The sequence below is a fragment of the Bos taurus genome, chromosome 18 (genome assembly GCF_002263795.3).
Source record: "Bos taurus isolate L1 Dominette 01449 registration number 42190680 breed Hereford chromosome 18, ARS-UCD2.0, whole genome shotgun sequence".
NCBI classification, from domain to species: domain Eukaryota; kingdom Metazoa; phylum Chordata; class Mammalia; order Artiodactyla; family Bovidae; genus Bos; species Bos taurus.
The window spans coordinates 47,233,433-47,261,307 of NC_037345.1; the positions used below are offsets into that span (position 1 = coordinate 47,233,433).

Consider the following 27,875-nt stretch of genomic DNA (forward strand, 5'->3'; position numbering starts at 1 on the left):
TATTTCAAAACACTTCTTTCCCCTTTATTTTGTTTTTCAAATTAAAAAAGTTAATGTTTGTAACAAGTCAAACCTTTAATACAAAGGTATATAAATTAAACAACTATTTCTGTTCCCCACCAGGGCAATCAAAGTTAATTAACACCTTGTTTTATATCCCTCCATACTTTTCTTTGTTCATATAAACACATGCATGCATATATACACACATAGGTATTTTAATTTTAAAAAATAGATTCATATACATTATCCTGAAATTTTCTCTTTTAAACTTAACAATATACCACAAATATCTCCACAAATGAAAGTTCTACTAACCCTTCAAATTTCTTAATCATACATTGGACATATCATATGTGGTTCAGATATTTACATATTTTTTCTTCTGAGCTTTTTCCCCCTAAATCTCCCATAAACCACCTACATCACCCACCTCCCCCCAACCCAATGCATACTCTTCTATACTTTTCTCCATGCATATGAAATCTTACACAAACATATGATACATGTTTATCACTCATAGACACCTAGGAGCATTTTGTAACTGATTTACAAAAACAGAGTTATGTTTTACACACTTATTTTTATCTTGCCTTTTTCACTCAAGAAAACATTGTGGAATTTCATTCAAGTTCACTAGCATAGTTTTAACCTGTCCACCTTAATGGCCATATATATATTCTATGGAGTGGACATACTATAGTTCCTTCCCTCTTCTAATATCCGTATCTCCTTCCCTCTTCCAATTTCCAGTATTTATTTTGATTTCAATGTTTTTGCCACTAGGAACAGCATCACAATAAATGTAGATGTCCTTTATGTATTGGGGTTTTATTTCTAAGAAAAGATCCCCTAAAATGAGTACTTTCACTTATAACAGATGTACTTTCAGTTATAATAGACATCAGGTTGCTTCTCAAAAAAACTGTAAGAATTTATGTTTCTACCAGCAGTAGCTAAGTTCATTCTTTGTTTCTGACAGCAAAAAGCATTCCTGATCTTTCTTGCCAGCCTGATTGCATACCATTATCTCATAACTTTAATCTGCATTCCCCAGCAATTACTAAGCCTAAACATTTTTTGATGAGCCCATCAGTCACTTGGATTTGCTCTTCTCTCAACTATATTCTTGGCCACGTTTCGTTACTGGGCTATTTTTTCTTGCAATATGATGAGCACTTTTTCTCTAACTGACTCTGCAAATATTTTTCCCCCAAGTCATTGTTTATTGGCTGTTGATGGCATCTTTTGCTGTGCAAAAGACTGAGCTTTTCATGTAGTCAAATATTCATTTAACAGATTTGAATGTCCTGTGTTGGTAACGTTAATCTCCCCCAGTTTCTAGATTGTATGTGTAGTCTCCTTTTATTTCAAGAATGTTATTATTATTTAAAAATTTTAAATCTTAAGTTCATCTGGAGTTTTTTTCATATGGTTTGTGCTGTTAGTTCAACTTTACTTTCTTCTTGATTAAAATCCAGTTGTGCCAGAATTTTTTTTTTTTTTTAGATAAACAGTTCCTTTCCCCTACGGTTTGAAACTGTACGCTTTCCATATGTGATAAAACTCATATACACTGCAGTCTATTCAGTATTTACTATTCTGTCCCATTGACGTATTTATCAGTTCTTTTGCTAATACTATATTAATTTGCTTAGGATGACTTCATCTTGTATTCTGACATTGGCATGAAAATTTCCCTTTTATACTTGTCTAGATTCTCAGGCATTTATTTTTCCATATGGAATTTAAGATCATTTCACATAAGTTTAAAAAAAAAAAAAAAAGGGAGTTCCTTGGTGGTCTAATGGTAAGGATTCAGTGCTTTCAATTCCTGGTCAGAGAACCGAAATCCCATAAGCTGCAGCGGAGGAAAAATCAGTGGGACTTAATGTAATTCCAAAAGAAGTGCATGCAAATTTTAAGATGTTTATGGAGAAAATCTCTTGATTTCTATACCCTGTCTTCTTAGAAAATTACCTTTTTAACTCAAAAAAATCATAAGTCTCTCCATATATTGATATACAATCCCATCATCAGCAAAAGGGAACAGTTTTACCTTTTTAAAAACCTTATTCATAACAATTATTCAATTTTCTTTTTTATCACCTTCACTGGAACTTCCAAGATAATCTTTAGTAAAAATAGATGACAGTGGACATCTATTAAACTATTAAATTCTTGATTTTAAAAAATGGTTTCAAAATAAATAAATAATGGTTTCAGCATAACATATACTATAGGGTTTTGGTAAAGAAACTCTAGGTAGTTATCATCGCTTATAATTTAATTTGTATTTTATTAGAAATGTTTATAAATTTCATTAAATGCCTTATAAGCAACTATTGATAGCATCTTCTCTCCTAAGTTAGTTTTATTGATATGTTTCCTATTACTATTGTATTGGCTCTTCATATCATGATGACTTTTCCTTGGTCATTATAATATATTACTGTTTAGGTATACTGGTAAATTCTATTTTCTATTATTCTCATTATAGTTTTTGTTCCTATATTCATGAGTAAGGATGGTCTGGAGTTTCCTGTTTTCCAGCCAAATCTTTATTTGGTTTTGGTGTTAAAACTTGTTCTGGTTTCATAAAATAAATTGGGGAGCATAGTCTATAGGATGAAATATTTTAACTAACACTGGAATTACTCTTTCTTTAAAAGTTAGGTAAAATGAATCATGAAATCGTCTAGGCCTGGAGCAGCTTTCAATCATGAATCTTTCACTATTCCAAATTCTCCAATGGTAACTGTTCCATCATTTTCCACTATGTACTGCAATTTTCATAGCTTGCATTTTGCTAGAATAGCATCTATTTCCTGTTTCAAAAATATGTTGATCTATAGTTGCATGAAATATTTTATCTTTTTTTTTTTTCTTGCCATGCCTTCCAGCTTGTGGGATCTTAGTTCCTTGACCAGGGATTGAAGCTGGGCCCTTGGCAGTGAAAGGGTGGAGTCCTAACCACTGGCCCACTGGGGAATTCCCCTTATCATTCTTTTAAATACATCTTTATCTTTGATTACATTTTCTCTTTCATTCTGGATTAGGCATTCTTACAGGGAGACAAATCTTGAACAATGTGACCATCTGTTTTCTTATATAAATGACATGGCATCTCAAAGAGATGGACTGGAATTGGAATGATGAAAAAAGTTGGATATCAGTGTCCAGGACACTAGCAGGGAAATTTATAGGGAAGGAAAAAAATCAATGTTGCTGAATTAATTTGGAGGGAAAAAAAAGAAAGGAATTCTCCTTTACTGGTCTGTACATGAAATAAGTATCTCTCCTACTAATTTGCTGCAAGGTATTTTAAGCAAGGCTAAGAAAACAGGAATAGTGCACAATATATCAGGGCCACACTACTTTCTGTGTGCATGTGCTAAGTTGCTTTAGTCATGTCCGACTGCAACCCTAGGGACTGTAGCCTGCTGGGTTCCTCTGTCCAAATCCAGGCAAGAATACTGGAGTGAGTTGCTGTGCACTCCTCCAGGGGATCTTCCTGACCCAGGAATCAGACCCTCACCTCTTACATCCCCTGCATTGGCAGGCAGATTCTTTACCACTAGTGCCAACACTACTTTCTGTTAAGTAATGACTATGCTGAGTCATCATTTTGTTCACTGAATGTTAAGTTGTAAAACTATTCCTTAGCTTTGTTTTCAACATTGAAAAAGACAAAACAAATAATGTTTACTTATTTAATAATATATTTACATACTAAAATAATAAAGGCAAAATAAGTGCCTTTTTAAAGTTAAAAACATTTAATAAAGTTTTTGACTAATTTAACAAAAGATATTAAAAACATTATTATTCAGAAAAGGGGCCAACAACAAATGTTATGGCCATTTACGTGTATTACAAAAAGACAGAAAATATACTGGTTTAATATGTTAAAGCTTTTAAAAAAATAGTTGGGTATGCTATTATTATTATTGTTGATGCTTGTATTGTTAAAGGGTTTCTCAGGTGGCTCAGTGGTAAAGAATAGGCCTGACAATGCAGGAGCTGTGCGTTCAATTGCTGGGTTGGGAAGATCCCCTGGAGGAAGAAATGGCAACCCACTCCAGTATTCTTGTGTGGAAAATTCCATGGATAGAGGAGTCTTGTGGGCTACAGTCCATGGAGTCACTAAGACGTGGACACAACTGAGCACGCACACGTGTATGTAAAGACACCAAAAGACAATGGTGATATTTAGAGTGAAAAAGTTTGGTGAATGGCATTCTAAACATGTGTTTGATATTGAACTTAAATTCACATTTATAATTCTAAAATATAAATAGTGCTTATTATGTGGGTCACTATGAGACATACCATAATATACTTTTAATTTTCTTCACATATATTTTGTGTTCTGTAATCATTCCATTTAATATATTTTAAACTTTCATAAGCCAAAGTGATCATGTTTGTTTTAAATATAGAGTATTTTCTATAATCTTTTGTATAAAATTTTCTATCACAATTGGAACATGATTTGCCTTATGATGAAACACCTGGTCAAAATTAATTAAATATGAGATTTTTCCTACGGATGAATCCCTCCACATATAATGAAATAGGATATCTTGCTCAAGGCTTTCCTACTATTTTTAGGTCATTCCTATAAGCATTCTTCCTAGCATGAATTTTCTGATGTCTACTGAGGTTTGGCTTCTGATAGAATGCTTTGCCACATTCATTGCATCCATAGGGTTTTTCTCCGGTATGAGTTCTCCAATGTTTATTGAGGCATGACTTTTGACTGAAAGATTTTCCACATTCTCTACAACGATAGGGTCTTTCTCCTGTGTGTATTTTTTGATGTACATTGAGGTATGACTTCTCACCAAATGACTTCCCACATTCATTGCACACAAAGGGTCTCTCTCCTGTATGTGTCCTCTGATGTTCTCTGCGGTGTGACTTCTGGGTGAAGGCTTTTCCACAAAAAAAACATTCAAAGGGTCTAACACCAGTGTGTATTCTCTGGTGCTTAATAAGGGTTGACTTATGTGAAAAGGCTTTTCCACAGTCAGTACATCCATATGGCTTCTCCCCAGTGTGACTTCTTTGATGCCTAATGAATTCAGACTTGTAGCAGAAGGCTTTTCCACATTCAGTACAGACGTGGGGTTTCTCTGCAGGTGGAACCCTCTTACGTTTGTACACAAGAGAATTGGTTGTTGGGGGTTTATACATAAGTGCTGGGCTATGGCTGAAAGCTTTTTCACAGTGACTGCATTCCCAGAATTTTTCTTCATTTTGTCTTCTATCATGCTTTGTATGTTGTAACAGTTTTTCATATCCATAGCACTCATCTTGCTTTTTTGAGTAGTTTTTCTTAAAACCAGTTAAGTCTAAATTATTGTTCACACTCTTTCCACAAGAGTCCCAGTTACTGGAGTTTTGAGTTGAAGGAAAAAGGTCAGTGCCCAGATGTGATATTTTCCCACACTTATTACATTCATGGCTTCTTTCCTTGGGGAACATTTTCCTGCTGATGAATGGACCTTGCCTCAAAAGCATGTCTTGCCGCCTTTTCCTGTGGACTTTAACTTGCCAAATGTTTTCTGGAGAAAGTATAGGAAAATTTTCCTTATTAATCTGTGATTATGATCTGGAATAAAACTATTTGGGAACTGCCCTAAAAATTTTAAGGGTGCACAGTATATGAATAGAGGGCATGGATCATAACTAAAGGCACGAATGCAGGGAATGTCGTATGAGAATAGAAGATTCAGAAACTGGCACAAATGGAATGGACCATGTCATAGAAGATAGGGATAATTTTAAAGAAGAGAGGATATTATAGAGCAGTAGTTGGTAAACATGTTCTTAAAGAATCAGAGTAAATATTTTAGGCTTTGTGGGCCATATGGTCTTGGTCACAATTACTTAACTTTTCCACTGTATGGCAAGAACACAGACAGTATTTAAATATAAGGTACACCTGTGTTCCAATAAAAACTTTATTCACAAAATTTGGTGGCTAACCTATAGGCTGAAGTTTGCTTATCCCTGTTACAGAGGAAAGAGGTTTAAATGTCATATAGCACCTTGTTACCAGTGCATGGTTCTCAATGGTCAGCATCTGCCTCACTTGGGAACTGATATTGGGACAGATATGTGAAATCTTGGGCCCCACCCCTATACCTAAAGAATCAGATTCTGCATTTTAACAAATTGCCAATGCTTATCATATTATGATTTGACAAGCATTGATACAGCAGTCAGAGAGCTTATCATGTTGAGCTAGTTAGACATAATATAAATGGCCAGGGCTCTAAGATGAACTAGATAAAAGAGGGAATTAACCAAACTAACTGGAGTTTAAAGCAGGAATTCTTAAGTTGGTATACAGAAATCTGGGGAGCTGTGAACTTGGATAGGGGAAAAAATTACAGCTTTGTTTTCACTATTTCCTTTATTTTCACATTTCCTTTGATTATGAATGTGAACACCAAAACACACTAGTATTAGCTCCTGTAACTTTGTGAATAAGGTATTTTCATGTCACATTATAGCTGTCAAAGATTTCTCAAAATGTGTTTACAATCATCTCTATTTTGAGGTCATGACAATTACCTGACCTGTTAGATCTCACTATTTAACATATTAATAAGGAAGTATATCTACTATTATCTACTAATATCATTAATATTTTGACATTGCATTTTCCAACTTTATTTCAGTTAATTACTATATTTTAGTAATTTGTTTTTCATGTAATCCTAAGGATTTTTTTTTTACATACATAAAAAAGGAATCTATTAGGCTTCACCAGAATGCTTAAGAGCTCTATGGCACAAAAATGATTAAGAATTCCTGACTTAAAGACATTCAGGCATGAGATAATTTGGGTTCAATTTTAAGAGAAGTCAGAGGAAAATGAAAAGTAGACAGGAAGATTTAAAGTCATTTTTCAAAGGAAAAGAAAACAGAACTAGCACATATGCATAGAACAGTTAGAGAGAAGACTCAAAATGAGTTCATGGTAGCAAAACACTGGAATGAGAAGTAAGCTGAGGTAGGTATATGTGTGCACTTGTGTGCATGTGGGGTGGAGGGGAGATAGCAAGTAGAAAAGAGGATGACTTCAGTTTTTGTCCCCCAAAAACAGGGATGAGTGGCTACAACTATGGAGATGATCCACAGACTGGTAAAATGGTGAGCAGAGGAGCCTAGGTGGACCAAGGGGGATAAAAGTTGGTAAAATGGCTAAGAGGCTAGTTGTGAGGATCTTATGGTTTCAGAATGGATGAACTCTTGAAGGGAGTTACACCATTGAGAAGAGAATCAAGTCTAGAAGACAGAAAAGGCTAGGTTGCAACCAGGGTATTAATATGAGAGGATATAGAGCACTTAGAAAGGAGGGCTGACTGGATAACTTTTTTACAATTATATAAAATTCTTGAAAGATGGGAAAGAAAAAGTTGATAGCCAGGTTACAATGGTTTCAGGAAGGTTGATGAGCAATTTCATGAAGCAAAATACACTTCAGAGGGCACCAGAGCGTGATGGTGAAGAATACTGGTTCTAGGGACTTCCCCAGCAGTCCAGTGGTTAAGACTGAGAGCTTCCACTGTAGTGGGTACAGGTTCAATCCCTGTCAGGGAACTAAGATCCTACGTGCCATGTGGCATGGCCAAAAAAAAAAAAAAAGAATATTAGTTCTAGAGCCTGACCTCCTGAGTTCAAATCCTCATTTGATCCCTTACTTTGTTATATGTTCTTATACGAGTTTCTTAACTTTTCTGTGATGCTTCCTCATTTGTAAATGGGATAATAAAGGCTAGTAATAAACACCTCACAAGTGTTTTAAGGGTTGAATGAGTTGATATATGTAAAATTGAGAAAAGACCTGGCACAAAGTAAGCACACGCTGAGTGTTGGCCAGGAATTCTAATGCTATTTCGGTCACTACTACAACCAGTGAAAGCTGGATAGTGGTAATCCTAAAGACATTATTTTGGGGAGAAGCATGAAAATGACTTGAATGTTTGAAGGTGTTATCTAATATTTAATTCAACTATGTGATTACAACACTAAGTATAAATGGCATAAAGTGATCTGGAAACAGATGGCACTGGCTCTTCATGCTAAACTCATGACTTCACTGAAGAAGCAGAAATCCAGAGGCATCCTAAAGAGTAGGCTACAAACACTCAGAGTACCAGGGATTATTGTTGAGAAATTTTATAGAGCTGATGGGAGAGGGGCAGTTATTCTGAATATTAAATAGAAGGGGTTAAGCCTGGTGGGCTACAGTCCACAGGGTCGCAAAGAGTCGGACACGACTGAGTGACTTCACTAAGACAGGCTAACCTCAGCCTTCTTCACTACCCAACTGTTCCTGGTCACTTCCTGGAATTCACTGCTTCCTCCTCTGTGACTTAAGGAAATTAAGGGACTCAGGGATAATTTAAGGGATTCAGAAAGGATGAGAAGTGAGACTGTAAGTATGGTAGGCAGGTCTGGGGCCTTTTACCCCAAAACTGTTAGAGTAGAGGTTAGAAAGGGAGCAGCAAGAACAGAAGACTCACAGAAGCTTATTTGCAAGAATCCCTGAGTACGAAAGAGAAATGTACTGATAACCTCAAGAGAGAAAGAGAGATCAAGGATTCTGGAGAAAGGGAGATGGAGCAAGCACATGGATGGGATGCATGGAGCTTGAGAGGTCACCAAGAAGACTAAATAAAGCTCTCAGAGAAATGTCTTCAGGTGCTTCAAAGCTCCAAGGCTTTGAAGAGCTGGATCCTGAACAAAATTCTAAAGCTGCCAGCCTCCCATAGCACGTCTTTTGCTGGATTGATCATACTTACCCCAACAGTGGCAGCCTAAGCAAGCTGCCTCACAAATCCAGGGTGCTTCTTCCTGCTCCAGCCGGAGGATCACGTATGGTTTGGTGCCTTCATAACCTGTTCCAGAGAAATGATCCAGGCCTTGGGCTGAGCTCCACGATCTTCAGGGCCATTCAGTTAACATTAAAGGCTGCACAACAGACATTGTACTTGGGAGGAGACTATACACACACCTTGTCTGGAACTCAAAAGGAACTAGTCATCCAGGACCATTGAAACTCAAGCCACACTTGCTGAGGCAATACAGTATAAGGGTTAGGAATGCACACTGTGCAGGAGACTGCTGGCATTCAAATCCTGCTTTGGCTCTGCCATATACTAGTTGGGTGACACTGGGCAAGTGACTTAACCTGTTTGCCTCAGTTCCCAAACGTGTAAAAGAGTGGTACTAACAGTACCTACCTTATAAAGCACTTATGAAGATTACACAAGTTAATATTTTTCAAGTGGCCAGGGACTTCCCTGGTGGTTCAGTGGTTAAGAATCCTCCCTGCAGTGCAGAGGACATGGGTTTGATCCCTGGTCAGAGAACTAAAATCTCATATGCTGCAGAGAAACTAAGTCTGCACATTGCAACTACTGAAGCTCAGGCACTCTGGAGCCATGCATCCCAACTACTGACCCCCTGCAGCACAACTAGAGAGTCCCACATGACACGATGGAGATCCCATATGCCACAACTAAGACCTGACACAGCCAAATCAATAAATATTAAAAGACATAATAAACAAAGTGGCTAAAAGTCTGGCACATGAAAATATTTGGTACTTCAGTTACTTTTTGCTGCTGCTGCTGCTGCTAAGTCGCTTCAGTCGTGTCCGACTCTGTGCGACCCCACAGACGGCAGCCCACCAGGCTCCCCCGTCCCTGGGATTCTCCAGGCAAGAACACTGGAGTGGGTTTCCATTTCCTTCTCCAATGCATGAAAGTGAAAAGTGAAAGTGAAGTTGCTCAGTCGTGTCTGACTCTTAGCGACCCCATGGACTGCAGCCTACCAGGCTCCTCCGTCCATGGGATTTTCCAGGCAAGAGTGGGGTGGGGAGTGGGGTGCCACTGCCTTCTCTGCAGTTACTTTTTAAAAAATATTAAATAATTTAATGTATTTATTTTAATGCACCAAGCCTTAGTTGCTGCATGTGGGATCTAGTTCCCTGACCAGGAAATGAACCTGGGCCCTCTGTACGGGGAGCTCGGAGTCTCAGCCATTGGACCACCAGGGAAGTCCCAGTACTTCAGTTACTTTTAGCAACTGAAAGAAGAAAGGTGGTCATTCAAGCGTGATATAGACTGTGCAGCAGAACTGTTCTTACCCACTGAGACGAGGTTGCTATAGGTCTCCAGCATCACATCCCGGTACAGGGCCCTCTGTGCAGGATTAAGCCCATGCCACTCCTCTTGCGTGAAGCCCACTACCACATCCTTGAATGACACAGGTCTCTGCTGAAGATGAAATGACACTGGGTCACATGGGGAAAATGCAGGCAGGAGTGGATGGTCCTGACTTTCTATAATGTTCATAGGCTACAGCTTATTTTTTAATTACTTACTTAATTTTTTGGCTCTGCTGGGTCTTCCTTGTAGCATGTGGGCTTTCTCTAGTTGCAGCAAGCAGGAGCTGCTCTTTGATGCAGTGCTTGGGCTTCTCATTGTGGGGGCTTCTCTTGTTGTGGAGCATGGGCTCTAGGTAAGCAGGCTACAGTAGTTGTGGCACATGGGCTTAGTTGCCCCGAGGCATGTGGGATCTTCCCGAACCAGGGATCGAACCCATGTCCCCTGCATTGGCAGGTGGATTCTTATCCCCTGGACCACCAGGGAAGTCCCAGGTCAGAGCTTATTATGATCATTTATCTTTTTAACCTTTTCTATTCCTGGCTTTGGGCTCTATCTGGTGGGATTGGAAGCCACTGTCATTTATACTTCGGGTCAACACATATTGACTGAAGACTATGTGTCTGACCCAGTCCTGGTCGCTGGGGACACAGTCATGGATGGCTCCTGACCTCAGGGAGCTCATAGCCTGGCTGGGACAGCAATATGTAAGGCCATCAGGGTGAGAAGGTAAGGGATGTAACAGCAGGGTATCTGAGCTCTAGTATGCAGAGAAGTCAACTGTCCACTAAAATTATCAGGGTCTAGTACTTTCCTGGTGGTCCAGGGAAATGACTCTGAACTCCCAATGCAAGGACCTGAGTTCAATCCCTGATCAGGAAACTAGATCCCATATGCTGCAACTAGAGATCCCACGTGCTACAGTGAAGACAGAAGATTCCATGTGCTGCAACTAAGACCCAGTGCAACCAAATAAATAAATATTAAAAAAAATTATCAGTGTAGTGAGGCTTCAGTGCTAAGGGATGTGTGTGCAGCTGAGTGTTCTCTGCAGAGATGGAGAAACTGCATTCCTTGCAGAGGGAACAGCATAGGGCGAACAAAGGCATGGGGCAAACAGTGATGTGTAAAGGCAGCAACTTACTCAGTTACAGGGGAGAGTACACAGGCCTGTGAGTTATGAGATGGTGGACTGGAAGACAATAAGAAATCTATCAAGGAAGTGGTGTGTGTGGAAAGCACATTCTAGAAGGCATGTGAGTTTCCTGCATCCTGTGCCCAGTGGTATAATGCTAACTCTAAGCAGACTGTGAAAAGATGAGGACATACATTGTTTCCCTACAGTAATTACTAAACTCATAGTGCAAAGAGGTGTACTGAAGTAAACAAAGAGAATTCTAAGAAATATCCCATTAATCTACACAAATACACACAAGAGAAAAGAAACAGAGGAACAAAAGCAAATGGGACAAATAGAAAACCCAATACCAAAGATAGATATAAATCCAACCATACCAATAATTACATTTATATTAAACTATATTAAATTATTGGAGAAGTAAATGGCAACCCATTCCAGTATTCTTGCCTGGAGAATCCCATGGACAGAGGGGCCTGGTGGGCTACAGAGTCCGATATGACTTAGCAACTGAACAATAACATATTAAACTAGAAGGTTTATTTAATACATGATTAAATGCTCCAAAAACACAGAGACAGTTAGACTGGATAAAAAAAGGAATACTGCCTATAAGAGATACAGAACTCACAGATAGTTTGAAGGTGAATGGATGGAAACAGCAATGTGGTGGGTGACCTGGAGGGAGGAGAAAGGAAAGACTCTGCACTAATGCAGATGGAAGATAATGCTCCTAAGCAGGATGGAAACAGTGAGACAGAGAAGGATCACTATGAGGAAGAGTTGAACCTGCACCTTAACTGGTTGTGGGGGGTGAAGAAGGTCTAAGGTTGACACTCAGGTATCTCAAAGGCAACCGGGGGATGGTGGTGGCAAACTGGAGTTGACAAAAACATCAAAAGTGAAGAGGACACGCTGTGTTGGGGACACACAGGTGGAGACACTTGACAGGCACCAGGATGAATAGATGAGCCATGTCAAGATCAAGGTCAGGAACAGAGCTAAAGTTATAGGAGGTGCCAGCACAGACATGATAGCCTGCAGCGTGGGATCTCTCTGCAAGGAGACAGGATGAGCAGAGCGCTCAGGCCAGAGCCCCAGGGCACACTAATGAGTAAGAGGCCAATGGCAGGAGAGTTCAGCTAGAGACCCAGAGAAGGAATATAGTTTGGGAAGGAGGCTCCACAGCCTGGCAAGCCTCAGATGATAATGTTCATGCAGTCAGTCCTCTGATTTAGGGCACAGAGAACAAATTCTTCAAAGAGCCCTGTGCCCTGGGACAGGACAGCTGCTGAGAGAGCTCCACAGGTACTAACCTAAGAAGGCATCTGTTGTAATATTGTGATGTATTAAGAAATATATATATTTGGTCTTCTTGCCTGATTCCGGGCACAGAGCTTCTTAAACCCTTGTAACTTCCAGAGTAACAGGAGTCATAGGAAGGTCTTTTATTATTAGTAACAAGCCCATGTCAATCATAAAAGAGTTTATACTAATGATGTAACTCTTTGAGGATGGGGGCTGGTTACCAGAGGAACCAACCAGGTATTAGTTGGTTGGGACCTACAGCCATATAGCCCCCAGCCTCTGAGGACAGGAAAGGGATTTGCGATTAAGCTAATCATCAAAGGCCAACAATGTAATTAAGTATGCCTATATAATGGAACTTCCATAAAAACCTTGGAGAGCTTCCAGTTTGATGAACATATCCAGTTTGGGGTGTGCACACCAAATTCTCTGGAGACAGAAGTTCCTGTGCTCAGGACCCTTCTGTATCTTGCCATACATACCCCTTTATCTGGCTGTTCTTTCATGTGTGTTTTAGTCATTCAGTCGTGTCTGATTCTGCAACCCCACGGGCTGTAGGCGGCCAGGCTCCTCTGTCCGTGGAATTCTCTCCAGGCAAGAACACTGGAGTGGGTTACCATTCCCTTCTCCAGGGGATCTTCCTGACCCAGTGACTGAACCCAGGTCTCCTGCACTGCAGGCAGTTTCCTTACCATCTGAGCCACCAGGGAAGCCCAATGGCTGTTCCTTTATATCCTTTATAATATCCTTTAAAATAAATCTGTAATAATAAGTAAAGTGTTTCCCTGAGTTCTGTGAGTAATAGAAAATTATCAATGGGGAGGGACCCCAATTTATAGTTGGTTGTGAAACAGGAAGGAAGGGGGCAGGGCACAACTTTTAAAAGAATGACACAGTTATGGAGGCTATGACAAAAACTGGTCAGAACTGATGAGGTCTGAGATGGCGGAAGATTCAATTTCCAGTGGACCTTGAGCCTCATTATATGTTCACTGTAATACATTAGTATATGTTAAATGACATACCCACATGTGCCATGACAGTTACAAGGCCAACCATAAAAGGCCAGAAAGGTGAGTGGCAGCCCAATTTCTGAAAATCCCTACCCTTCCCCAAAATAGATGGAATAATCCTCCCACTCATTGTTCAGTCACTCAGTCATGTCTGACTCTTTGCAACCCCATGGACTGCAACACTCCAGGCTTCCCTGTCCTTCACCATCACCCACAGTTTGCTCAAATTCATGTCCATTGAGTTCAGTGATGCCTTCCAACCATCTCGTCCTCTGTCATCACCTTCTCCTTCTGCCTTCAGTCTTTGCCAGCAGCAGGGTCTTTTCCAATGATTCGACTCTTTGCATCAGGTGGCCAAAGTATTGGAGGTTCAGCTTCAGCTTCAGTCCTTCCAATGAATGTTCAGGGTTGATTTCTTTCAGGACTGACTGGTTTGATCTTGCAGTCCAAGGGACTCTGAAGAGTCTTCTCCAGTACCACAGTTTGAAGGCATCAACTCTTCAGCACTCAGCCTTTCTTACTGTCCAGCTCTCACATCCATACATGACTACTGGAAAAACCATAGCTTTGACTATATGAACCTTTTTGGGCAAAGTAATGTCTCTGCTTGTGAATGCTATCTAGGTTTGTCATAACTTTTCTTCCAAGGAGCAAGCATCTTTTAATTTCATGGCTTCAGTCACCATCTGCAGTGAGTTTGGAGCCCAAGAAAATAAAGTCTGTCACTGTTTCCACTGTTTCCCCATCTATTTGCCATGAAGTGATGGGACTAGATTCCGTGATCCTGGTTTTTTGAATGTTGAGCTTTAAGCCAGCTTTCTCACTCTCCTCTTTCACCTTCATCAAGAGGCTCTTTAATTCCTCTTCTATTTCTTCCATAAGGGTGGTGTCATATGCATATCTGAGGTTATTGATATTCTCCTGGCAATTGTGATTCCAGCTTGTGCTTCATCCAACCTGGCACTTTGCACGATATACTCTGCATATAAGCAGGGTGACAATATACAGCCTTGACACACTTCTTTCCTAATTTGGAACCAGTGCATTGTTCCATGTCTGGTTCTAACTGTTGCTTCTTGACCTGCATACAGGTTTCGCAGGAGGCAGGTAAGGTGGTCTGGTATTCCTACCTCTTGAAGAATTTTCCAGTTTGTTGTGATCCACACAGTCAAAGGTTTTAGCATAGTCAATGAAGCAGAAGTAGATGTTTTTCTGGAATTCTCTTGCTTTTTTGATGATCCAGCGGAAGTTGGCAATTTGATCTGTGATTCTTCTGCCTTTTCTAAATCCAGCTTGTACATCTGGAAGTTCTCGGTTCATATACTGAAGCCTAGCTTAGAGAATATTGAGAATTACTTTGCTGGCATATGAAACAAGTGCAATTGTGTGGAAGTTTAAACATTCTTTGGCACTGCCTTTCTCTGGGATCGGAATGAAAACTGACCTTTTTCAGTCCTGTGCCCACTGCTGAGTTTTCCAAATTTGCTGGCATATTGAGTGCAGCATTTTAACAGCATCATCTTTTAGGATTTGAAATAGCTCTGCTGATACTGTATCACCCCCACTAGCTTTCTTTATAGTGATGTTTCCTAAGGCCTACTTGACTTCGGACTCCAGGATGTCTGGCTCTAGGTGAGTGATCACACCTTTGTAGTTATCTGGGTCATTAAAATCCTTTTTGTATAGTTATTCTGTGTATTCTTGCCTCCTCTTCTTAATGTCTTCTGCTTCTGTTAGGTCCATACCACTTCTGTCCTTTATTGTGCCCATCTTTGCAGGAAATGTTGCCTTGGTATCTCTAATTTTCTTGAAGAGATCTCTAGTCTTTCCCATTCTATTGTTTTCCTCTATTTCTCTGCATTATTCACTTTAAAAGGCTTTCTTATCTTTCCTTGCTATTCTTTGGAACTCTACATTCCCTCATTAGCCTATGAAATTACCTAGTCCATAAATACTAACCACCCCACATTCGGTGTCTCTTGCCTTCTGAGATGGCCCCTACTCTCTCTGTGGTGTGTGTTTCTGTCAGGGCCATTCTCACCTTAAGAGAGGGACCATATTCTATGGAATGTGTATCTTTGTAAATAAATCCACTTCTTACCTACCACTTTGTCTCTCACTGAATTCTTCCTGTGATGAGACATACAGAACCTGAGCTTCATTAAGTCCTGAGACCGGATACGTGATTTCAATGAAAAGACAATGGATTCAAGTCCCAGTCTGGATTTTGGCTGGGTTGAAGTCCCAGTCTGAGCTGTGTGGTTACAGTTGGTCAGAAGTTCAGATGATAACCTGGGATTTGCGATTGGCATCTGAAGTGGTAGTAGGGGGCAGTCTTGTGAGACAGAGCCCCTAACTTGTAAGGTCTGCACAGAATTGGAGAATTGTTTAGTTTGGGGGGAAAACCTCCTCTACTCTTGTGAGTAAATAAATTTTCCTTTAGTACTTTAGATATATCTTGAAGTGACATAGAGAATTTAACCTTGCCCAAGGAAAGGTCTGACCTCAGTTCCTAGAAGTTAATCTCTAAGCCCCTGGAATGCCCTCCTAGATAAGAGTGTCTTGGTTTACCTGGGGCCTTGGGCTACACCAGATATTCTAACAACATGATTTCTGGGAGAAGCTCTGGCTCACAGGCATCAATTAGCTCAGCCTCCACTACCAGGTCATGTCTACATGACCAACCCCGAATACAGCTCTGGACACCAAGGCTTAGGTGAGCTTCCTGGTTGGCAATACTCTGTACCATCACACATGGTTGTTGGGAGAATTTCTCACTGTTCATACTCACTGGGAGAGGACACATGGAAGTTCAGTGTGTGGAACTCTCCTGGACTCTGCCCCAAGCACCTCTTTTCTTGGCTGATTTTAATCTTTGTACATCTGCTGTAATGAATCCTAACTGTGAATACATCATTCTGTGGGTCTTTCTAGCAAATTATCAAAACTGAGGGTGGTGTTGGAAACCTCCAAACTTACAAATGCTGCCAGAATGAGGGTGGTGTGGGGACTTCCCTGGTCATCCAGTGGTTAAGAACTGCCTGCCAATGCAGGGTATAAGGGTTTGAGCCCTGGTCTGGGAAGATCATACATACTGCAGTGCAACTAAACCTGTGTGCCGTAACTGCTGAAGCTTGCGTGCCCTAGAGTCTGTGCTCTGCAACAAGAGAAGTGACTATGATGAGAAACCTGTGCTCCGCAACAATAGAGTAGCCCCTGCTCTCTATAACTAGAGAAAGCCCGTGCACAGCAATGATGACCCAGCAGAGCCAAAAATTAATTAATTAATTTTTTAAAAAAGAAGCAAAGGTGGTTTTGTGGACTGCTGTCTAACTTTACAGTCACTGACAGACATGAGAGGCAATAGGGCAGATCAGCTAAAAGCATGGACTTTGGGGCTGGACTTATTGAGTTCAAATACAGGCTACACCACTAAATGCATGACCCTGGGAAAGCTATTTAATGTCTCTGCCTCAGCTTTCTCATCTGTTGAATGGAGACAATAATAATGTGTGTCTCTCAGTTATTATAGTATGAGGTTTAAATGAGTTAATATATGTCAAGCCTTTAGACTGTGCCTGGAATAAGACAGTGCCACTTAAATGTACCTATGTTACTTAATGAGAAAAAGGATTGTAAGTCAATATTTAAAAAATCTGTTAAGAAAGGGAAAACAATTCTAAAGGACAGAAAAAGGGAGGGTGTTAATGGGGTGGAGAGCCCTAGCACACTACACAGTGGCAGTGGCACCGGCCCACCACCTCTGGGAGTGGCCAGAGGAAAGAAGCATTGAGAGGGCCCTGCAGAGACAGAGGGGCTGAGAGCAGCCACTCTCCACTCCCAGGAGACTGCAAGTCTCCTTGATGAATGCTAGTGTGGCACTTGAGGAGTGGCCCGCATAAGTAGATGTGAAGACAGGACCAAAACCAGGATGGAGGCAATGGAAGCTGGCACCTGGGACCCTAAGACTCACACAAAGGCCGTGGAACAGAGAAGGTGCCAACTAGACCCCCTCACTGATGCCAGAACAGCATACTGTGGTAGCAGGTGAGCAGCAATCAGGCTTCATCTTAGAGCACAGGGCGTAGCTCTGGGTGACAGGCTCTGGGTCAGTATTCCCCAAACAGAGCTAACTGGAATGGGATGAGATAGGATGGAGTAGAGTGGAGTGGGATGGGATGGGATGAAACAGAATGGGGGGGATAGAACAGAAGAGAAAAAAGTAGAAGAGACATAATTTTGCACCTAAAGGGCCATGCCATTTTCACCAAACAGGGATGAAAAGGATGGATGAAACACTGAGGCTGTAAAATCAGGTGGGTTATTTACCACTCACGCCACCTGGGAAGTCCTAAAATCAGGAAGACTTGGTGACTGAGTGTGAGAGATGGAAGGTGGGGAGACGTCAAGGGTAAGTCTCAGGGTCTGGGCTTGCCTGCGGGTTTGGGTTGGTATTATCTCCTGAGATGAGAAACAGGGAAGAAGAGACAGAAAAAATTCAACTTTGCACACATTAAACTGAAGGCAGCCAAAGGAACAGATGTTAGACAAAGGGGTCTAAAGTTCTTGGAGGAGGCCTGGGCTTAGATATGGAGGAGGGAGCCACGTGCAGACTCACCAGCACCCACCTTAGGAGTGGATGAAACTGGGACTTTCCTGGCGGTCCAGCAGTTAGGACTCTGAGCTTTCACTGCTGAAGGCAGTGATCTCTTCAATCTCCGGTTAGGGAACTAAGATTATGTAAGCAGCAAAAAAAAAAAAAAAAAAAGACTGGCACCCCAGAGAAGGTTCAAACCCACAGGAACATCAGTGTCTAAGACATAAGAAGATGGAAAGAGAAACCCTAGAAGATGTAGGGAAGCTGTGGGGAAGCACTATCCCTGGCATGAAGGAAGGAGGCCTAAACTTAGTAATAATAATCAAACACATAATAAGGACAAATGTCTATTTCAAGCACTTTACACATATTAGTTCATTTAATTCTACTCTCTGAAGTAAGTGCCATTATTCCCATATTAAAGAAAACTGGGGCAGAGAGGTTCAGGGACTTGCCAAAGTTGTACAGATGGTAAGGATGGGGATTCAAACTCAGCAATTCAGCTCCAGGTTCTGTGCTCCTACCCAGTATATGGTGCTGCCTTTCAGACACAAGGAGGGGGCAAAAGGTACAGTCTTAATTCAGTAGAATAATCAAACAGCATCTTCTAACTTTAGCCTCAGCAAGGTCACCTGGGACCTTGGCCAGAAAAGTTTCAGTTAAGTGGGAAGAGAGGATTTTGGACTCAAGAAAGAATGAGAAGCAGGAGTGGACACATTAAGAGCAGGGAAATCAATTCAGAAGATGAAGGAGATCAGGAGAGAAAGGAAAGGACTTTTTGGGTTATAAGCAGTAATGGTTTCTAGGGTTGAAGTTACTGACAATGGTTGTAGGGACAAGGAAAAAAACCTAGGAAAGCAGGCAGGCATGGATAGGTTTCCAGAAAGAGATGTTCTTGCTTGAGAAAGGACTCCGAAAGGTGGGAATGCAGGAACTCAGGGGCTGAGAAGGAGACCTTCACCATCTCCTTTACCATTAAAAGTCAGTGAGGAAGGCGGGGGAACTGGTGACATCTCACACTGAGTCTTGCCGGGGATAAGATGTTCAACTGTTTGCTGCAAAACTAGCAGAGACACTTAAAGAGGAATGACAGTAATTCAAATAATGAGCAGTTCATCATTTCCTCAATGTAGATACCTTGGATCAAAATCAAAACTTCTGTAAAACTTGGAGGAATCTTCCTGCCCCCTCACCAGCCCCACCAAAAGAAATATTTGTATTTTGACTTTCTTATAACTGAAATTGAGCATTTTCCTGTCATTACATGTGGGCCACAAAGCACAGAGGAGTTCAAACTTCCTGCAACTTTGATAGAAAACATTGTTACATCATTGGGAGGCTAAGACATGATGGTTTTGGCCACCTGGAGAACTGAGTTTTGTTGTGGTGCTAACACTCAACTCCAAGGGAAGAGTTGAACCACTGTTGAAAACATGCTTCTGTATTTGTCAGTGATTGTTAAAAATTCTGTTCTCTCTCTCAGTGCTTCTCACACTTTCAAGCACAAATGGATCATCCAGAGCTTGTTAAACAAAGATTCTCAGGCCCCACCCACAGTTAACCTGATCCAGAAGGTCTGGGTGGGGTTTGCCACTCTGGATGTTAAGAAGCTTCCAGCAGGTGCCTATGTCCTGGGACCACACCAATAGCAGCAGTGCTGCCCTAAGAAGGTCGCTCTTAAAAACAAGTGCCCCGAAAAGCTAGTTTTCTCCTGGAAATAACAATACGCTTCTTCCTTTTGGCCAATGGAAATCATGGGCCATGTCTGCCTGTTTGCTGGCTACCAGGAAGTCTACTGACTCTCGTTGGACTCGCTCCTTTGTAAATCTGTATTCCAACAAAGGATGTTTCCTGCATCATTGCTTGAAATATCAAACCTGGACACTACCCGAATGTCCATAATATGGAGGATGGGTTAAATATTCCATGCATATGATGGAGCATTATGTACACTGTTTTTTTTTTTTTTAAAGCATGGTTCTAGGTATAATGGTAAAATGTCTAGGATAGTTGAATTGGGCAAAAAGGGGAGAGCAGTATGTGTAGTAAGTATCTGGCCATTAGGTCATTATGTGGAGAGAGAGATTGTGATGTTCCACCCAAATCTCCCTGCAGTACTGAGGTACTTCTCCCAGCTGCTAGGAAACAGCTGGCTATTGCAGGTGTGAAACCTATTGGGAATTTCCTTTGGCCAAAGGGAGCTACTCTAACCAATGTTATGTCCCCTCCTGGGGCAGCCTAAACCAATGACTGGTTGATTTCAGAATACAAAGGCTTCCTTGCCTCCACTCAGGACAACACTGAGGACTATCCCTGGTGGCTCAATGGTAAAGAACCCTCCTGCCAAGCAGGAGACATGGGTTCAATCCCTGGATCGGGAAGATCCCCTGGAGAAGGAAATTACAACTAACTCCAGTGTTCTTGCTTGGGAAATCCCATGGACAGAGGAGCTTGGTGGGCTACAGTCCATGGGGTGGCAAGAGTCAGACACAACTGAGCAACAAAACAACAACAACAACTACCAGCTCTAGAGCATCTTATAAGATCGGCTGATGCCTCTGTTCAACAACTCCCTCTGCCCACCTGGCCTCATTCACTGACTTACAAGAGCCTTCCTAGTAAACCTCCTGTGTGCAAATTTTCATCCCCAAGTGTTTTCCTGAGAACCCAACCTATGACAAAGCATACGTGGTTGAAATGCATGTATTTTCCAGTTTTCCCAGGAAGGGAAAGTAGGCTCATTAATGTCGCACTTACCTGGTACTCGATCATTTTCTGTTGTTCTTGGGAAAGGATCTGCAGCCTGTGAAGATGGGGTTGGGGAGGAGAATGGAGAAAGAGAACAGAGCTGTGAGGCACCAGGCTTGTTTCAGAACTTGCAAATTCCCTATATAAATCTTGGACAAAAACCTATGCTTTACATCATTGTGGTAGAGGGAAAAAAGGGTGCCATTCAACTTAGAATGTGGATACATACAACAGACTTTCCAGGAAACAAAAGTTGCTACCAAGTAAGAACTGAAAGGGATTAAAAAAGAAACTCCTTAAAATTTAAACACCTGGCCCCAAGTATATTCTGGAAAAGGGGCTTCTATACCTGTTATGAAAATATTACAAAAGGAACTTAAAGCAAAGTAAAATAACTGTGCAACATTAATAAAACTAATGGTTACTTAAACTGTGGTGCAAACAATTACTGAAAGGTTAAACTTTGTTATTCATCCAGCAGATTATTAAGGGCTGTCATTAAAAAAAAAAAAATTTTTTTTTTCCCCACCGTTCTGTGTGGCTTGCAAGACCTTAGTTCTCTGACCAGGGATTGAACCCAGACAATGAAAGTACCAAGTCCTAACCACTGGACTGCAAGGAAATTCCCTAAAAAATAATTTTTAACAGATGAGAGCAAACAATTGTTACTTTTAATTAAGATGTTTAATTAAAGAAATAACTATAAGGCTTAAATAATGTCAGAACTATATTAAAATTATCAATAGGATAATTCACAATTTTTAAATTAAAAAAAAAAATTTATTTATTTATTCTGGTGCTTCACCCAGCATGTGAGATCTTAGTTTCCAGACCAGGGATCAAACCTATGCCCCGTGCAGTGGAAGCAAGGAGTCTTAACCACTAAACCACTAGGAAAGTCCCAGTTTCCTCTTGACCAGCTGCTAGTGGTTTAATCTACATTACTGATTTTTTTTAAAAAATCAGATTTATCAGTTATCCCTTTTTTCTTTTTTAACTGATTAATTTCTCCTTTTGTATCTACTGATGTCTTCCATTTTTCATGTGTATTTTCTAATTTGACTAAATACTTAATCAAGACAGAAAATTAAACCACAGAAAACTACCCACAGTTTGGCAAAACTCAACTGAAGAAACTATCCCACATAATCTCATCTGACCTTTTCCACCTTGATTTTTAAAAAAATACAATATGATTTATATAATTTACTGTCACAGAATCAACAAAACCACAACTTAGCTTTCACAACATGTATGGACCATTTCCTCAGGTTTTGACAGTTCTGCTACATTTCTGACAGTCCATTTCTTTTCCTTCTCTTACTCCCAAATCCCTCTCTACGACAGCGCTTTAGAAATCTATCTGACCAAAGTGGGACCCTAGAGGTTTCCTGTCTATGTGGTCATTTGTCACATGATCTGACAACTCTTTCTCTGTAAACTGGTCAATCTCTCAAGATGTTTTCTTTGAGATTTAGAAGATCTGAGCTCTGGCTCATGATCTAACTCAACATTTAAAACAGATTGTAAGTTTCCAATGTGTAGCTTCTCTTTTTTTGTTTTTAAATATTTATTTATTTGTTTGGCTGCATCAGGTCTGAGTTGTGGCATGTGGGATCTCGCTAGCTGTGGCGCCTGGGCTTAGTTGCCCTGAGGCACGTGGGATCTTAGTTTCCCGAGTAGGGATTGAACTTGCATCCCCTGCATTGCAAGATGGATTCTTAACCACTGGACCATCCGGGAAGTCCCATAGCTTCTGTTTTATATATAACTAGGACACACTACTTTATTTATACCAGTAAATACATGGGGGATAAAGGAAAGCTCTGACTCATCAATGTAGAAGGAAGGAACTAATCAATATAGAAGCAACTAGAAAAATCATCATTTGGCAACCATAACAGTGGTAACTGATTCAGGCAAGAGTCATTAAAATAATACTAACACTAGTGAATGAGGGACTTTCCCTGTGGTCCAGTGGCTAAGGCTCCTCGTTCCCAATGCAGGGGCCCCAGGTTCGATCTCTGGTCAGAGAACTAAAAACTGAAAGATCCTGTGTGCCACAAGGTAGATCAAAGATCCTTCATGCTGCACTGAACCTGGTACAGCCAAATAAATAAATATTTTTAAAAAATACTAGCACTAGTAAATGAAAGTTTGAAGTTATTTACATGGTCTCAAAAAATGCCCCCATAAGATACTTACTAACATAACTTTATAGTGGACAACCCTGGTGCATATAACCTTAACCAAATGATCAAGGTGAACATTACCACCAATATGACAAACCAACATCAGGCATCTCCTGATACGGGACACTGAGAACACACCACTGCTCCAGTAGCAATCATGAATGTACATGACTCTAGACATGAGGAAAATCAGAAAAATTCAATTGATGGGCATCTTATAAAAATAACTGGCTTGTACTCCTCAAAACATCAAGGTCAAAAGAGGCAAAAAATGACTGAGAAAATATTCCAAATTAAAGGAGTCTAAAGAGATATGACCGGAGAAGGCAATGGCACCCCACTCCAGTACTCTTGCCTGGAAAATCCCATGGATGGAGGAGCCTAGTAGGCTGCAATCCATGGGGTCGCTAAGAGTCAGACACGACTGAGCGACTTCACTTTCACTTTTCACTTTCATGCATTGGAGAAGGAAATGGAAACCCACTCCAGTGTTCTTGCCTGGAGAATCCCAGGGACGGGGGAGCCTGGTAGGCTGCCGTCTATGGGGTCACACAGAGTCGGACATGACTGAAGTGACTTAGCAGCAGCAGCAAAGAGATATGACAATTAAATGCAACATGTATACCTGTATTATATACCTGGACCAGAAAAAAAAATGTTATAAAGGACAGTATTGGACAATTAAAGAAATCTAAATAATGTCTATGGATGAGACTGCTGTAAACAAAGAATGTTGTTCACCATTTCAGTTCTACAAATATTAAGTCACTAGCCACTGCCAGTGCCTACCAACAATATGCCCGAGGGAAAAAACAGGAGGCACTCTGTGCTTTGGATGAAGGGCACCTAGATAGCTAACATGCATATCTAAGAAGAATTTCAAGGACCCCAGATTGCTCCATCTTCTAAACACAGAAAAGCACTAAAATTATGAGATGTCTCTTCTTTGTGATTAGCAGTCATCTTTTCATGCTTGACTACATGTATTTCCCAGTCCTCCCTCCCCAAATCATATATATATATATATTGGCTTCTCCTCTACCTCTTCAGAGCAATTCCTCAGAGCTATCTGAGAGGCTGTCTCCTGGGCTATAGTGCTTGGCTATAGTGCTTAGCTATAGTGCTTATAGGTAAGACTGAATAAAACTCAATTCACAGTTTTAATGTTGTGCGTTTTTTTTTTTTCTTCACTTCATACTACTGTAATAAAAATAATAATAATGCTGCTTCAATGTTAACTTTCCTGCTCTTGATAATTATCTTGTGATCATAGAATAAAATGTTCTTGTACTCAGGAAATTTACATTAGGGGTAAAGGGACATCATGTCAACAACTTATTATCAAATGGCAGGCAGGCAACCTCATGGAGGTTCTTTTTTTTTTGACCATGCCCCATGGCTTGTGGGACCTTAGTTACCCAAGCAGGGATCCAACCCAGGCCACAGCAGCGAAAGTGCCAAGTCCTAACCACTGGACCACCAGGGAATTCCCTGGAAGTTCTTAGCCTTATTCAGGTCACTGCAGCCAATGGTTAGTCTCCAAAGGCTAAGAGATTTTGACCAGGGGCTCTTAGGTCCCCTCCAAATTACCTACAAAGAAGAACCAGCCTTAACCTGTTAACTTCATTAACAGGATTCTGACTCCAAATCTACTCCGAACCAGAGGATCCACTTGAACGTTCATGTGTTTGGATCCCAAAGGGAATAACAGAAAACAAGCAATCTCAAATGGCCAAGTAGGGCATGAGAATAAAATTTTGTCCTGGTGTGTCTGGTTTCAGAATTTCAAGACAAAACTTCCACATTGTATGAATGTTTTGGCTTCAAATAATTTCCATGATTCCATTTAACTCAAGTTCAAAAACAGGTAAAACTAATCCATTGAATTAGACCCACGGTGGCAGTGGGTACTGACTGATAAGGAAGGCTTCAGGGTGCTAGAAATGATGGATATCTTTCCAGATTTTTTTTTTTTGGCTGTGTTTTGGGGCATGCAGGTGTCTTAATTCCCCAACCAGGGTTTGAACCCAGGCCCTCTACAGTGGAAGCGTGGAGTCTTAACCACTGGACTACGAGGGAAGTCCCTGAAGTGATGCATATCTTGGTCTAGGTTGTGTTTACACAGTTCTCTGAAATGTAAAAATTCACTGAGCTGTAGCTTCAACATAAGAATACTTGACTGTCTGTGTGTTATGCCTGGAAATAATCTGGAAAAAATGTTTGTTGCCTAAATAAAATGAAACAATCTGGATTCAAACTTAAAAAAAAATTTTCACATGAGTCACTTACTGCCACCCCATCAGGTATGAATATTCCTTTTAATTAGAGTTCAAAGACAGACAAATTAATCTGTTATGTAAGAACTGGAAAATGGTTCCCCATGGTAGGGTAGTAATGGGGAACGGGTATCATAGAGTTTTCAGGGTGTTATAACGTTCTGTTTTCTGATCTGAGCACATTACCCAGAGGTTGTTCCCTTTGTGACAATTCATTGAGCTGAATGTATATTATTATATGTATCTTATATTTCAATTTAAAAAATTATGTTAAAATCTTAAAAAAAGTATTTGCTCCCAAACCTGGCACTAGGCATAGTATAGGTGAAGGAAAAGAGCAACAAGAAAAAGAAAATGTCCCAACTCCTTACCCATACACATGCGTGCTGAGTCACAGAAGCTACCTGTTTTGGATTCTGTGCATGTAAAAAGCAGGGGCTATCTGCTCTAAAAATGAAAGCTTGATACTGATGGCTTTTGAAAGATGTTATCTGCCTTATCTCTTAACTTCCTTTGTTGCTTAAGATGATATACTCATGTTTTGTCTAAAGACTATAGAAGGATTGATTGTAACATTTATAAAAACAAGTACTGTTTCAGCATTTTACCCTTTTATCAAGCTAATGGTTAAAATCTTATTTCCATTACATCTGTGATTTTGTCTCAGTCCATCTTATTCACCATTAGCTTGATTTTAAGTTCAGTGAAGAACAGTTTCTACAAGTAGCTTTAACTTTTGTCTTTGTGATTGGTTGTTATTGTGGTTTTCTGTTTACTGAATTGTTCTACCAGGATTTTATAAGGCACTGATTCATGGAAGTCAAATGTGCCATGCCTAAAAAAAACCCACAGAACAAGGCAAAAACATTCTTAGAACACAGTAACTTCCAGGTCCAGTTTCTTTTCCCTCCATAATTCATATTTTCCCCAGCCTTATAAAAATATAATAGGCAGATAATATTGTGTAAGTTTAAGATGTACAATGCCCTGATCTAATACATGTATACATTGCAAAATGATTACCACAGTAGGATTAGTTAACATCTTCATAATTACCTCACATAATTACCTTTCTTTTCCTTTCTTTCTTTTTTTTTTTTGGTGTGGTAAGAACATTATTTTTAAATTAATCCCAGATTAAAATAATTTCCAAATTTTCTCAAGGTTTGCTCCTTCCACAAAATGTTTTACATTAGACTTAGGTACTTACTCAGTGAATTCTTTGTTTTCTAACCACAGGCAAAGTTACATCCATCCTAGCTGCCATGGAGTCAGAATAGATTTTTAGAAACCAGGTTCACTCTTAAGATGCTGTCACAGATGGACATCTCATTAGATTTTCTAGAAAGAACCTTAAAGGAAATATTAGGAGAAATATGCATTAAATCCTTGGCAAAAGCAACAGAAGCCACATCTTAAATAACACATTACTTTAGATCCTTTTAGAGTACTTTCATTTATGTAGGGAACAAAAAAAAAAGGGGGGGGAGGAAGTTTATTTTTGTTTTTCTTTTTTGCTTGTTTGTTTGGCTGCTCTGATTGGCTTGCAGGATCTTAGTTCCCCAAACAGGGATTGAAACTGGGACCTCAGCAATGAACTTGGGGAGTCCAAACCACTGAAAGGCCAGGGAATTCTTGGAGAGGGGAGGTTTCAAAAATAGTTTGAGGTGGGCTTTAGCCTTCACAACTTAATGGAACTGGCTGGTAATCAGTTGGGGAATGTCACTGTGCGAGGTGCAGCCTCAACTCCTTGCCTCTCCCATTCCCAACTTCTGCATTTGGCAAGCCCCAGCATCAACCGGCAGTAAGCCTCTTAATCACAGACGTAGCCGGTGTCTCCAATCTCTGTGGCCTTTGTGGTCACAGATACCCCAGAATGTCCAAATATGACTGTCAAAGACCACTAGTCAGTGACTACAAAACTCACTGATCCACTCCGATTGCGGAACAGTGAATTAGGCAGATCTCTGATGGCAAACCCACACTGATCTCCAGTGATATCCCAATGACTGGGAACCAATCACTGACTCTCACTGTCCCACCTCCCCCGACAATTACTGACAGTCCCAAATCACTAATCCCCTCCTCCACTGATCCCGCTATTCCCTATACTCTGATCTACACAAGTCGGGTCACTGATATCTTCAGATTCCTCTCCAGCGATGATCTAAAGGGAGTCTCCATCACTGATTGCCTAAAGCGTTTCTCCAAACATTGATCCTCACTGACCACCCTCAGTGAGGATGAACCTCGAAGTTTCCACAATCACCAGCTTCAGGTACCCAAACAGAACTTAGAACCTCCAGTCACTGACCCCTCAGGCTTCTGATCACTGAGTCCTAACGCCGATCAAATCAGCGTCTTCAAAGAAACTCATTTGTCCTCAAGACACTTGAAGATCACTACAAACTGA

General features: G+C 40.5%; 1 protein-coding gene across 2 annotated transcripts; it reads right to left on the reverse strand.

The window, feature by feature from the left end:
• On the reverse strand, positions 1 to 26,761 carry ZNF793 (zinc finger protein 793). Of its 2 annotated transcripts, none has more exons than XM_010814903.3 (5): positions 26,673 to 26,761; positions 21,004 to 21,049; positions 10,172 to 10,298; positions 8,823 to 8,918; positions 1 to 5,570 (listed from the first exon to the last, which is right to left on the reverse strand). In XM_010814903.3, the coding sequence occupies exons 2-5, from the start codon at positions 21,016 to 21,018 to the stop codon at positions 4,591 to 4,593; spliced, it is 1,218 nt and encodes a 405-aa protein (XP_010813205.1). In that variant the 5' UTR covers positions 21,019 to 21,049; positions 26,673 to 26,761; the 3' UTR covers positions 1 to 4,590. The 2 variants fall into 2 exon arrangements, with proteins under 2 accessions (XP_010813205.1, XP_010813200.1); XM_010814898.4 differs by having other exon boundaries at positions 10,172 to 10,301.
• Between the last annotated feature and the right edge of the window lie 1,114 nt (positions 26,762 to 27,875).

What these genes read in the sequence shown, in the direction of transcription:
- ZNF793 (XM_010814898.4), bottom strand. An exon ending in TAGCAACCTCGTCTCAGTGG is followed by an intron (nt 8,919 to 10,171) that starts GTAAGAACAGTT and finishes TCTCTGGAACAG; the next exon opens with GTTATGAAGGCACCAAACCA. An exon ending in CTTAGGCTGCCACTGTTGGG is followed by an intron (nt 5,571 to 8,822) that starts GTAAGTATGATC and finishes TACTTTCTCCAG; the next exon opens with AAAACATTTGGCAAGTTAAA.